Below are 13,386 nucleotides of genomic sequence, written 5' to 3' on the forward strand. Positions count from 1 at the left end.
CACCCAGGTGTGTACTCAACCCGCACACCAGGGTCGCAATCTTCTTGTTCCTTGCTTCAGACGCAACCACTGTAAGCGGCAGTCGCCGCCGCTTTTGGCTGATTTGGAATTCTTCGTGTAGGCAAGGGTGACCTTGAACTCCTGATCCTCTTGCCACTGTTTCCCAAGTGCAGGTATTAGAGGGGTGCACCACCACATTTGGTTCAGTAACACCTTCTTGGTCAAAGTTCACAGTGCATCCTATTTGGGCATAATTAGGAGAATCCTATTTCCATAACTGCAGAACAGGAGGGGCCTCAATCACAGCTGGCAGGTCCCCAGCTAACTGTAAGGCAACCCTGGGGGAGGCATTTGGCTTTGGGGGGATTTACTGAGTGGTTGTTGTTGCTGTGGGTTGTTTGGTTTGGTTTTTTGTTTTTGTTTTTTTGCTGCTTTGAGACCGGTTCTCACCAGTCTGGCTTCCAACTCCATATGTAACTGAGGAGGAACTTTTTTTTATTAAGATATTTTCTGTTCATTTTACATACCAACCACAGATGCCTTTCCCTCTCTCCTTCCACCCTCCCAGCCCCACCCCCACCCCTCAGCCCACCCCCCATTCCCACCTCCTCCAAGGCAAGGCCTCCCATGGGGAGACAGCAGAACCTGGTACATTCAGCTGAAGCAGGCCCAAATCCCTCCCCTGGACCAAGGCTGTGTAAGGTGTTCCCCCATAGGCAGTGGGGATCCAAAAAGCCCGCTCATGTCCTAGGGATGGGTCCTGATCCCACTGCCAGGGGGCCCCTTAAGCAGATCAAGCTATATAACATGCAGAGGGCCTAGTTCATGAGTTCCCTCTGGTTTGGTTTGGTTGTCTCTGTACTTTTCCCCATCATGATCTTGATGCCCCTTGCTCATAGAATCCCTCTTCTCTCTCTTAGACTGGACTCCTGGAGCTCGGCCTGGTGCTTGGCTGTGGATCTCTGGATCTGCTTCCAACTGTTACTGGATGAAGGCTCTATGATGACAGTCAGGGTATTCACCGATCTGATTACCGGGATGAACTTTTAAGTCCTGATCTTCCTGTCTCTACCTGCCAAGTGCAGGGATTACAGGAGCGCTAGTCCAGTTATGATTTGCCTGTGAGAATGGATAATAACGACGAAGGCAATGATGTCCTTTGCCGTGGTTAAAATGGCATCCCTAAACAATTAGCATAGCCCTTTGTATGTTAGAGTCGTTAAATGTATTTAGCTAAAATCTACTTGCTGCCAAATGAATGGAAAGCGAGCATTGATGGTTAAAGTAGCTCTCACCCACTGCCCCCTCACCCCTGCTTGCACAGAACCCCAAACAAATGAGCCCTCACTGACACGCTGATGCAGTTTGGTCTAACTTTCAGCAACATCTTCACTTTGGCTGGTGTGAAAGTTTTCAAACTGCAGTTATAGATGATTATTCTAGGCCGGTACAGCCAACGTGTAAACCCAGCTTTAACCAATAGCTGCAGGAGGTATACGTTGCCAGAGAAAGCTCGTGAACAACGGTCCATTGTGTGAAACCACCTTGCGGTAGGTAGACGGTGACCCACTTTCCAGTTATAGTAATGTTGCCACGGCTTGGTACCAAAGGGTTGCCAAGGGAAACTACACTCCGGTGTGGATTAATTACGGCACTGGAATAATTTTCCTGCTGCAACAAGATTCCGTCTACACATATCCCATCTCTGTAGATGATATGGTTGGGGGTGGAACCAGGTAGCTCCCCACCATTAGAAATTTCAGGTTACAGGGTGTCTCCACACCTGCCTCATAAGCCCCAAACTCAAGATGGGAAAGCAGGAAGATCAGGCCATCGTGGTTGCATAGCCAGGACTTCAGGAGGCCCTGTCTCAAATGACAAAGAAGCGTCGGCTTTAGTGTTCTGCGACAGTGCGTGTGTTGTACGTCTCAATTACAGCAGGGAACCAAGGTCACTGACGAAAATAATGACTAAACAAAACTTCCGGGAGCTGGACCGGAGGCACAGGTTTGTAATCCCAGCTAAAGATTAGACAGCAGGATCACAAGTTTAATGTCTGTCCGGGCTACAGAGTGATGGTACAGCTAGCAGGCCATTTAGTGAGGCCCTGTTTCAAAATACAAAATAAAAATATCAAGAGCTTGAAAAGTGGTTGTGTGGCTAAGAGTTCATACTGCTCTTCCAGAGGACTCAAATTTGGTTTGCCGCACGCACAGCAGGCAGCTAACAACTGCCTATTAAACACTTTTTGGAAGATTTATTTTTGCAGGGCATGGCGGCACGCACCTCTGATCCCAGCACTCAGGAAGTAGAAGCAGGCAGATCTCTGAGAGTTTGAGGCCAGCCTGGTCTACAGAGGGAGTTCCGGGATAGCCAGAGATATATAATGAGACCCTGTCTCAAAAAAATTTTTTTTAATTTTATGTATATGAATGTTGACCTGAATGTTGTGTGAGCATGCCCAGTACCCTGGAAGGACCAAGAAAGGTATTAAATCCCCTGGAACTGGAATTATAGCAGTTATGAGCCACCTTATAGGTGCTGGGAACCAGACCCAGGTCCTCTACAAGAATAGCAAGTGCTCTTAATCACTGAATAATCTCTCCATCAGGTAAAAAAATTAAGAACCGGCTATATAGCTCAGTGGTAGAGCACGTTCCTAGCATGTACAAGGTTCTACTTTCAAATCACAGAATAGTGAAAAGTATAAAATAAACATTTCACAATTCTGTTGATATGAAACAGATGTTTAAATAGAAACCAAATCCATTGCTACCTCATTGCACAGTGAGGTTTTGTTATGTTTTTGAAATGGGGTCTTCTTAATGCAGCCTAGTCTAGCCTTGAACTCAAGACCTTTCTTCCTCAGTTTCCTGAGTGCTGGGATAATATTACACTCTGCCCTGCTGGGTCCTCCAAACCCAATTGGGATGATGAGAGAATGAAGGTAGGACAGACACACAGACACATGTATAGAAAAGCTGGGATCCAGTAGGCTGAGCTTGCTCTAGTGGAGGACCACAACAGCAACAGAACCCAGAGAGTAAGTGCTCTGGATTGAGGAGGGAGGGCTGTGCATACAGCTGAATAAGGAGGCAGACTTAGCTTATATTGGTAGAAAGGCTCTGTAGGGAGCAGTTCCAGGCTGCAGCCATCCTGAGGGAGGAACCTGGGGTTGATAGTTTCTATATACACAGCATTCGAACTTGGACCAGAGAAAGCCTTTGTCATCCCTTGGAGGCTCATCTCGAAGGCTTTGCTACTCCCGTGGGTCTGAGGCACTGGGATCCTTGACATGGTGTGCTCATGTCAACAACACATTAACTCAGGGCTTCATCTGCCCCTTGCACATTCACTCAGGGCTCCCTCTGATCCCCACGGCATCACAAGTGTATCTCACTGGGTCTAGCACCTGAAGGGATTTTTGATCCTCTTCCCTAAGAGTTAGGACTCTCATCTACACGGAGGCACTTAAAAAAAAAATAAGCGTCTTATTAGAAAAATATCTGTTATGTACCTCAAGAGAAAAATCAATAAGACAGGGGGTCTGACCTCAAGATGCTGCAAGTTCTGTGAGCAAGATAGATATATCAATGACTGTGGACACACAGATAGTATGATAGAAGATGTTAACTAAGGAATCTCAGAGGATGGTCTTCCAAGAAGAGCCATATAAGTTAGATCCAAACAGGAGAAGCTCAGCTAGCTAGATAAGGAGGAAGAGGAGGAACAAAAAATTGAGTAATAGCCGGGCGGTGGTGGCGCACGCCTTTAATCCCAGCACTCGGGAGGCAGAGCCAGGCGGATCTCTGTGAGTTCGAGGCCAGCCTGGTCTACAGAGGGAGATCCAGGATAGGCTCCAAAACTACATGGAGAAACCCTGTCTTGAAAAACAAAAAACAAAACCAAAAACCAAAAACCAAAACCAAAACAAACAAAAAAACCAACCCCCCCCCCAAAAAAAAAAAACAAAGCAAAACAAAAAACTGAGTAATCCAGAGAGAGGAAACAGACCACTCAGGGATCAGACTATCTGGCCCGTAAGTTGCCTGTACATTAAGGAAAAAACAAATATTAGTCAGAATATATTAGTTTTCTCTCTTCTTGCTACATGGAGAATGGATTGAAAAAAGTGAGGTCAGAGGCCTTCTGACTTCTAAGAAATGATTTGAACTGGGCATGGAAACAAAGGAGAAATTAAAGAGACAAGCTCTCCGGGACTTAGCAACTAGTTAGATGCACTGGTGAGGCAAGTGGATTTTTGGATGGGAGACTGGGTGGATGGATGTGTTGGGTAATATAAGGAGGAAGAGGCAGCCTGGAGGAGGCATCAGCACGAAGAAAATAAGAAAACTTCAGTCTTGGGTGTATCACACCTCTGTGTGATCAAGAATAAAAACACTTCACTGGAAAAATCAAGAGAGTTGTTTCTAAGATAGGAATGATGGGACAGCCCTATAATCCAGGACTTGAAAGGTTGAGGTAAGAAAATTCTGTGAGTTTAAGGCGAGCCTGGGCTACAGAGCAACCCTGTCTCAAACATCAACAACAAAAACCACAGAAAAGAAAAGTTTTTTTTCATAAGATGTGATATGACTCATATATATGAAAGTGATATATGTAACAGAGATTGCTGCTATGATAAGAGTCACCAATCACAAATGCAGAAAACTTACAGTACAAACACTCATTACATTTTCTTGTCAATGAACTGTAGGTTTCTTAAGGATGAGGGCTACGTCTTGCTGAATCGTTTCTTCTTACCTCTAACATGTGCCTAGCACCTGACAGGTTTCCAGTTAACGCTGAGTCAGCAAATGAGGGCATACTAAATTCCATATTACATTACACCCACCCATTTAAAGTGTATACTTCAAAGACCGGAGAGATGGCTCAGCAGTTACAATTGTGTACTGCTCTTGAAGAAGGCCTGAATTCAGTTCTCAGCACTCATATCCCGGTAGCTAACAACTGGCTGTACCTCTAGTTCCCAGAGCTCTGGTGCCCTCTTCTGGTGTCCACTGGTACTTCAACCCACTTGTCCCTATTCCCGGCTCCAAATAAAGTCAAGAAGGAGGAGGAACAAGAAGAGGAAGAGGAGGAAGAAGGAGAAAAGGAAGAGGAGAGAGAAGAAGAAAAGGAAGAGGAGAGAGAGAAGAAGAGGAAGAGGAGAGAGAAGAAGAAAAGGAAGAGGAGAGAGAGAAGAAGAGGAAGAGGAGAGAGAAGAAGAGGGGGTGAGGAGGATCAGGGAACCCTCACTCTGAGGACTGAGCCACTCAGCCCAACCGGTAGTATGCAATTCTGCCTTTATTGCAGGTGGCCTTGGGGGTGGAGGACTACCTGGGGGGGGGGGGACTGGAGCCTATAGGTGGAGAGTGAAGGGTGGAGGCTCTGTTTACACACTAAGGGTTGGGTGAGTGATCCCCATATTGGGTGCTGAGCTTCCAGGGAAGCCGCTTTTAAGTCATCCATGGTTCCGCCTCACCCACTGTTCTGTAAACAAGCCTAATAAACTTATTGGTTCCTCAGAATGTACTTTGGTGGTAGTTGGGACTGTAGGAGGGTGTAGATGTATTTATATTCCCCCTAGGGAAGGAATTTTAGCAACACAGGCATATATCATAGAGACAGGTGCTTGTACTTTGTTGAAGCAGTTGAGGGACCCCCCCCCCCCCCCGCCCCGAAGGCGTTGGGTTACTACCTGTATATTTGGTTTGCTCAGGCAAGCAGTTTCTCTTTTGTATTATCTGTACATCTTCCTGGCCATTGGTAGTTCCATAGTGACCTGTCAATAACCATCAAGAGCCTCAGAAAGTGCCTGGGTGCACTTCCCGTTCAAGAGACGCAAAGCAGCATGCACTAACAGTTTCTCTCTCATTTCTAGCTCCTTTCTTTACAGTGTCTTGGCATTTTCTGTATGGTCGCCCACTGCTAAACCCCGTTTTCAAAGTTTAGAAAAGAGCTTTGCTTCTGTATTAGTGTGGATTGAAATTTGAGGTCTACAGACCACCTTTATTCTACATTGGTAAAACGGGTAAAAATTCCTATTTTGCCGGGCGTGGTGGCTCACCTCTATAATCCCAGGTTGAGTCAGGGGGATCGCTACCAGGGATACATACAGTGTGAGGTCCTATCTCAAAAATAAAAACCCAGTCCATTTTGCAAAGTTGTTCGAAAATCATCAGGATCACAGTGCTTAACCTTGGTTCTTAAAGGTGACGTGTCTTCGGTAGAAAAGGGAGTTACCCTCTGGACACCTTTGGCCTTCAGGAGTCCTGGCCCTTTAAGACAGAGCCGCCCCAACCTCCAGCGCGCGTCTCCCCGCCCCGCCCCTCGGATTTGGGGGCGGGACCTCCGAACCCGGAACTGACGGCTACGCGTAGCCGGTGCCGCCAATCGGCGTCCCGGAAGCAGCGAGTTTCGGCGTCTGAGCCAGTGAATGACAGCAGCGCCGCCCGCCGGTCACAGCGGTGGCCCCGCTGGCGTCCCGAGCCTCCTGTCAGCGCGCCCCTCGGGAAGGCGAGCGGCGTGCCTGTGGCCCCGAGGGGCCTCCCCGCTCTCCCCGGCCCCTACCCCGCCGTCCCTCCGCTGCCGGCGCCATGGGCAGCGAGCAGAGCGCGGAGGCCGAGAGCCGCCCCGGCGATCTGAACGCCTCAGGTCGGTGCCTCACCTCCCGCCCGGGCGCTGCTTGCGGAGCGGGCGGCCCCGCGTGGTGGGCCCACCGGGTGCCGTACCACAGAGAAGGCGTGGCCTCCCCCCCAGCCCGGGTCCCCTAAACCCGCACGCTCGGCTTCGCTCTGATCTTTAAAAGACGACCTCGTGAACGCTCGGTTCCAGGACTCGGCACTGACGCCCGAGATTTGGCTCACTGTGGATGGATAATACTCAGAACCTCTAAGATCGGGCTTCCTGCAAAAACGGGGCGTCGAGGTTCCTTTTTAGAAGGGACCTGTGAGCGCTGGGCGGTCACCTTCAATGTTTGGGTGCAAATGTTTCCAGAAACTGCTTTTTCCACTCAGGTGTCGGGTCTGTGGTTTTTTTGTTTGTTAGTGTTTTTAATAAGTTGGTCAGATGGCAGGCAGGGTCTGGCGTATCTTCTGTGGTCCACATTTTTTAGATCTCTAAGCGTTTGAGGTAGAAATTGGAAGAGTATTGTGCTAGACCTGTAGTGAGTGCTCAATAAAACAGTGGTAATTGAAAACCATTTGGTCCTTTTTTTTTCTTTGTTTCCCACTTAGTTAACCTCTGAAACTGCACTAGACTGGATAAGCTCAGGGCCTCGTTAGTTAAGACCTCTGACCTAAAGAGTCTTCAGAATGGCTCTCTACTTGGTAACATTTGCCACTCAGAAATGTGGAAGCTAACAGATGTAGGGGATGATTCAAGCTGAAGGCATTCCTCCAGACCGTTCCCTCAAGACCCTCTGTCTGGGAACTTGCATCTACTAGCTTTGCTGTGTTGCGTTTCCTTGGAAGACCCAGAGTGTCATGTCTGTAGATAACAAAACCGCTGTAATGGCCATCTCTGACTTTCTTGCCTCTATGCCCCGCCAAAAGCATAGTTCAGGGGACAGAGCTTGGCGTCCTTTAACACAGTTGCTCATCCAGGAACCAACAGCATAGGCTTATTTCTGATAGAATTTGCTTTACACATGTTTATGTGTAGTATTTATAGTAGCCCCATTTTTACACACATCTTTATCCATTTTATGCATAAAATAATAGAGGTGGACTAGAATGCTTTGAAGTCCCCTTTCCTTTGGAGTCTGGGGAAAGGAGGAATCATGTAATTTATAACAGGAAAGATGTTTTGGTACTGCTTTTGTAAAATGTTAGATGAATTACCAAGCCGGGATAAACTGTTCCTGAAAAGCAATAAAAGTAACAGAACACCCCTCCCAGCCCCTTCTCCCCACCCTGGTGCCCGCCCCGCCCCCAAGACAAACTCCAAGCATCAGGAGAGGCTAGTTTCCAGAAGGCGGAGTACTTCCGTGGTATCCTCAGATCTGACTGATGAGCCTGAGTATACCAATTGCCTACTAGAACCTTTGAGTATAAGACACTTTAAGGATTCATTCTTGTTCTAACCAGGAAAATATTGGGGTGGGAAGTCTTGTTCTAGGGAATCCCTGGAGGACTGAACCTCTTCCCTCCCAAGGAACCTGAAATTGACATGCCCCAGAAGTCCCTTCCAATTTTCTGAATGTTGCCCTGGTAATGCTGCACTAAGGCTCACTGAGCCTTAGGAATAGACTTATAATTTGGGTTTGAAACCAGAGGTTTTGGCTAAACTGGCTCTGTTCAGTACACCTGGTTAGCTTTGCATTCTGTGTCACTAAGAAGAGTCCTTGTCCCCAAGGACCCAGAGACTTCAGTGCCTTTCCTAACTCTGTTTCTAGGGCTGTTGGCCTTGGACAAGTCCCAGACAATTTTGTTCTTTCATTTGTAAACTATGGACATATATCAGGAGATCAGGACAATCAAAAAAAGGAGATGTTGGGCTGGAGAGATGGCTCAGAGGCTAAGAACACCGGCTGTTCTTCCAGAGGTCCTGAGTTCGATTCCCAGCAACCACATGGTGGCTCACAACCATCTGTAATGAGATCTGGCTCCCTCTTCTGGCCTGCAGGGATGCATGCAGACAGAACATTGTATACATAATAAATAAATAAATCTTTAAAAAAAAAAAAAAAAAAAAAAAAAAAAAAAAAAAAAAAGGAGATGTTAAAAAAATCTACATATAGGAAATATTAAAAAAAATCTGCCTATGCTTTTGTGTGTATAATAATAAAATGCTTGGTTATGCAAGAATTTCATACATGTTATATGTTTCTATATGTGCGAGAGTTTTGGTTTTTTAATGTATATATAATAGAAAATAGAAGTCCTGGGCTAGGGCCATAGCTTAGTGGTAGGGCCCTTGCCTAGTATTCGAGAAACTCTGGTTACAGTCCTTAGCACCACAAAAAAGAAAGAAAATAGAAATTCCCATAGTCTGCCTATGCCAGCTCCCACTACGTAGAAATATTCATTTTTTTCTTCCTTGGAGACGGTGTTTCATGTACTCTAGGCTGATCTATGCTCCCAATGCTGTATATTATTTTATTATGTGTATAGGTGTTTTGCCTGCATTCATGTCTGTGCATCACATGTATATAGTGTCTGAGGAGGCCATAAGAGGGCACTAGGTCCACTAGAACTAGAGTTACAAATAGTTTTGAACCAACATGTGAGTCTTGGGACTTGAACCAGGGTCTTCTGGAAGAGCAGTCCTTAACCACTGAGCCATATCTTCAGCCCCTGTTCTTGAGTTTTTAATCTTCCTGTCTCTACCTCAAGGAAGGAGATGTGAGCCACTATGTCCAGCTGAATTACATTTCCCCATAGTATTTTGTTGTTTAGTTTTATTTATTTATGTATTTATTTATTTTGAGACAGAGTATTACTATGTAACTCTGGCTATTCTGGGATTCACTATGCAGACCAGACTGGCTATAAGCTCAAAAGAGATCTGCCTGCCTCTGCCTCCGGAGTGCTGGGATTAAAGGTGTTCATCACCACACTAGCATTTACTTTTAGGTTTTTGTTGTTCTTTTGTTTTTTTGGTTTTTCGAGACAAGGTTTCTCCGTGTAGTTTTGGTGCCTGTCCTGGATCTCACTCTATAGACTAGGCTGGCCTCGACTTCACAGAGATCCGCCTGGCTCTGCCTCACGAGTGTTGGGAGTAAAGGTGTGCACCACCACCACCCAGCTGTTATTGTTTGTTTTTAAGCCTTAATCCACTTCAACATCTCAAATACAAAAAGTAGCCATTACCACTCTTGGGAGAAGTAATTTATCATTTTAAATAAGGATGGCTTTGACGAGAAGCATGTATGTTAAGATCAGAAAAACCTCTGTATACTGTGAACTACTCTTTCTAGTGACTATGTTGGTGGGCAATGGTGGCTTCCCATCATGCACTTCCTGATCTGTGTCACTTGATTTGCAGTGACCCCATCTCCAGCTAAACATCGGGCCAAGATGGATGACATTGTGGTGGTAGCTCAGGGCTCTCAGGCCTCCAGGAATGTCAGCAATGATCCTGATGTCATCAAGCTGCAAGAGATTCCAACCTTCCAGCCCCTTTTAAAAGGTGAGAGGTTATACCCTGTATTACCTGGACTTGCCGGGAAGGTTTAGATATGGCCCTGCTACTCTTTCCCCACATATCTGTATGCCTTACTCTTTTGTCTCTCTTAGGTCTTTCCCTAATTGGCATCTTCTCTGAAAAGTCTTCCTTGACTGCCCTGTCTGAAATTGGAGTCTCTTTCCCTGCCTTTTCTTTGTGTTCTGTAGCACTTAATCACCTCTGACCTATTGTAAAATAGAAAACATTTTTACATTTATCTGTTTGTGTGTGTGTGTGTGTGTGTGTGTGTGTGTGTGTGTGTGTGCATGTCACAGCTTGCATATGGAGGTCAAAGGACAACTTTGAGGAGTGTGTTCTTTCTTGCTGTCATGTGGGTCCTGGGGATCAAGTCAGGTTTAGTGTCTTTACCCACTGAGACATCTTGCCAGCCCAGCTGGTTTACTGTCTGTATTTTTCTATTAGAATGTGAGTTCCAGATGACAGGAACTTTCTGTTTCTTTCCACTATTGAAGTCCAGCACCCGAGATAGAACCTGATATAAAATAAGGATCGAGTAAATTAATGAATGAATCAGTGTTACTGGAGGTGGCCCTTCCCCGTTATATTTCCATGAAAAGATTTTCATTATTTGTGGTTTAGACTGTGGTATGGCCTGACTGGTTCAGACTCATAGAAAAGTTCTGTCACCACTGCTGCACTGGTAATTAATTCTGGCAACTGTTTTTTTTTTGCATGAGAGAAAAGTATGCTTATGAGAGGAGAGGTTACCTACCTGATTAGCATATTTCAAGATGCTTTATATGATGACTATAACTTTACTGTTTTCGTATTTCCCCATTAAGTGGAGTTTATTTTCTTTATCTTTTGTGTGGGTGTGTGAGAGTGTTGTGTGTGTACATGTTTGGAAGCCATAGGTCAACCTCCAGTGCTGGTCTCAGGAGCCATCCACCTTGTTTTTTGAAACAGGGTCTCTCACTGGGACTTGGGACTTGCCAATTAGGCTAGGCCAGCTGGCATCATGGATGTGCCTGTCTACACATACCTAGGCCCGGGATTACAAGTATGTGCTCCTACTTCCATTTTTTATGTTGTTTCTGGGGCTGGAACTCAAGTTCTCATGCTTGCATGAGAAGCATTTTACTGACTGAACTATCTCCCTATTCCTGGAAATGATTTTCTATTAACTGGATGGAGCTTCTGCTATGTGAGTTACTCAGATTCCCTGCCTCTACCCCCCACAAAACACCCCAAATAAAACCTAAGCAATAATGAGCATAAATAAGGGTTGTGGCTTAGTTAACCTGAATCTTTCTTCTTCTTCTTCTTTTTTTTGATAACAATATCAAAGACTGAGAAATTTATAAAGAAAAGAGGTTAATTTACCTTACCCTTCACAATGAAGACCATGGCTCTGGTATCCTCTTGGCATCTGCTGAGAGCCTCCCTGCTGGGTCATGACCCGGAGGAGGCTGACACTTCACAGGGCAGAGCAAGCTGCTAACTTGATCTCTCTTTCTCTCCAAATAAAGCCATTCATGCAGTCATAGGCTCCACCTTCATGGCCACCTCCTCTCCTGGTTACTTTCCAAAGGCCCCACCTCCAAATCCCGTTAGCCTATGATTTGTGGGGAGTAAGTTTCAGTATGAACCTTAGATCTGACAAACAACTAGACAAGAGCAAGCTGGTGTAACAGACTCAAATAAAGCATCTTAGTAGCTATTTGTATTAAAATGTACCCTGGCCCCACATCCATACACATACCATTCTTGTAATTCTTGCATCATTGAGTTTGTTTAAGTGATTTGTGCAAGATCAGACATCTGGCAGAAAGAGATTGCTTGAGACTTCTTCACCAATGTCAGGTCCTACATTAGTTACACCTTTCCGGGATGCAGCTAACAAAAACAAATAGCACATCCAGGTGATCTATATATATCGTATTCTTCCCAGCAATTCGTCTGCTTCACAAATGAAACCGTTCACGTTTTCACTCTCCCCTGCACTGGCCATGAGATGAAACTTTGATAAGCCCTCTACTCTATAAGAGAACATATTGTATTTTGTTACTTACCCATCTTCTCATTCATTTTCCCTATCTTGCGGAGTAACGTGATTCTCCAATGAAGCCAACATTAATGAAATTTCTCCCTTCACATAGACTTGCCCAATCTTGAGAAATGTAACAGCTGGATATTGATAGTGTACCCTCCACCCTTCCTGGATCTGCATGGAGTACTGTCCACAGTCACTTTCCACACACCTGCTTCCTGTCCTCTCCATCCTCTGACTCCCAAAGTCTTCCAGTCCTTCACTAGTCTTTCGTGACTTATTCTTGACCTTTTCACCTTAGGGAAACACTAAACGCAAACCAGAGTTTAAGATATACTTAATAATTTTCTGGGATTAGTTGTTTAATTATTTGAAATGATTCACATGAGAATAAACTGACTAGTAGGGAAAGTATCTAGGAGAAGACTTGGTATTAAGGGAAGCTAACATGAGTTAAGGTCATCCACCTTGAACGTGAGTGATGAGTGGGATATAAGTGAGTGCCTTGCAGAGTGATGCTCCTGGACTTGATTACCTTAGTAACTAGGCTATAATCAGGGCTTTGCCACCATCTAACTACATTGAGATAGTTATAGAGGAGAGGAAAGCTAGTGAGGGGCAGGTGACTCTGAGTATGTATCTGGATTTGGCTAAGGAATTTAGAGAGGTCACTTGATTAGAATGGCAATGTGTGGCTTTGCCCAGACCACAGGCACAAACAAAAGCGGTGAGTGTTTACAGATGCTTGTGTTTCATTTGTGAATAAGGAATCCCTTGGATAGTAATTGGAAAAGACAGGCAGACAGGACAATTGAGTAGACTAACGATGATAAGTGTCCAATTCCCCTCAGTACTTCCCCAGGAGAGCTATTTTGTTTTTTTCTTTATAGATGAAAACTTTGGGATTCACCTTAAATTCCTGGCCTTATATCACTGGTTGTATCACCAGCCCATCTTCAGGTGGTATCGGGACATGTTGACCATAGAGTGGGACTTGTTCCCATTGTAGCAGAACCTGTTTTGTAAATCACAGCTGGCCCAGGGAGATGGCGTGTGTGTGTGTGTGTGTGTGTGTGTGTGTGTGTGTGTGTGTGTGTGTGTGTGTGTGTGTGTGGTGTGTGAGCTTGTTTGGATTTTAGGTGCCAGATTGGTTGCAGAGCCTCCTGCTTTGACATTGTTCTGCCTGGTGATTTGAAGCTCTGGCC

At 45.4% G+C, this 13,386-nt stretch overlaps 1 protein-coding gene across 2 annotated transcripts in view; it reads left to right on the forward strand.

Annotated features, from left to right (window-relative positions):
- The first annotated feature begins 6,367 nt into the window (after positions 1-6,367).
- The window catches only part of Borcs5 (BLOC-1 related complex subunit 5), an 80,616-nt gene continuing 73,597 nt past the window's right edge, over positions 6,368-13,386 (forward strand). The window contains exons 1-2 of one of the 2 annotated variants that reach the window (XM_052720193.1): positions 6,368-6,657; positions 9,991-10,134. In XM_052720193.1, the coding sequence (XP_052576153.1) occupies positions 6,600-6,657; positions 9,991-10,134 (202 nt within the window). In that variant the 5' untranslated portion in view covers positions 6,368-6,599. The other variant, XM_052720194.1, reaches the window with a different exon arrangement.

Source organism: Peromyscus californicus, unplaced genomic scaffold (genome assembly GCF_007827085.1).
Source record: "Peromyscus californicus insignis strain IS unplaced genomic scaffold, ASM782708v3 Scaffold_6__1_contigs__length_162567912, whole genome shotgun sequence".
In the NCBI taxonomy this organism is placed as follows: domain Eukaryota; kingdom Metazoa; phylum Chordata; class Mammalia; order Rodentia; family Cricetidae; genus Peromyscus; species Peromyscus californicus.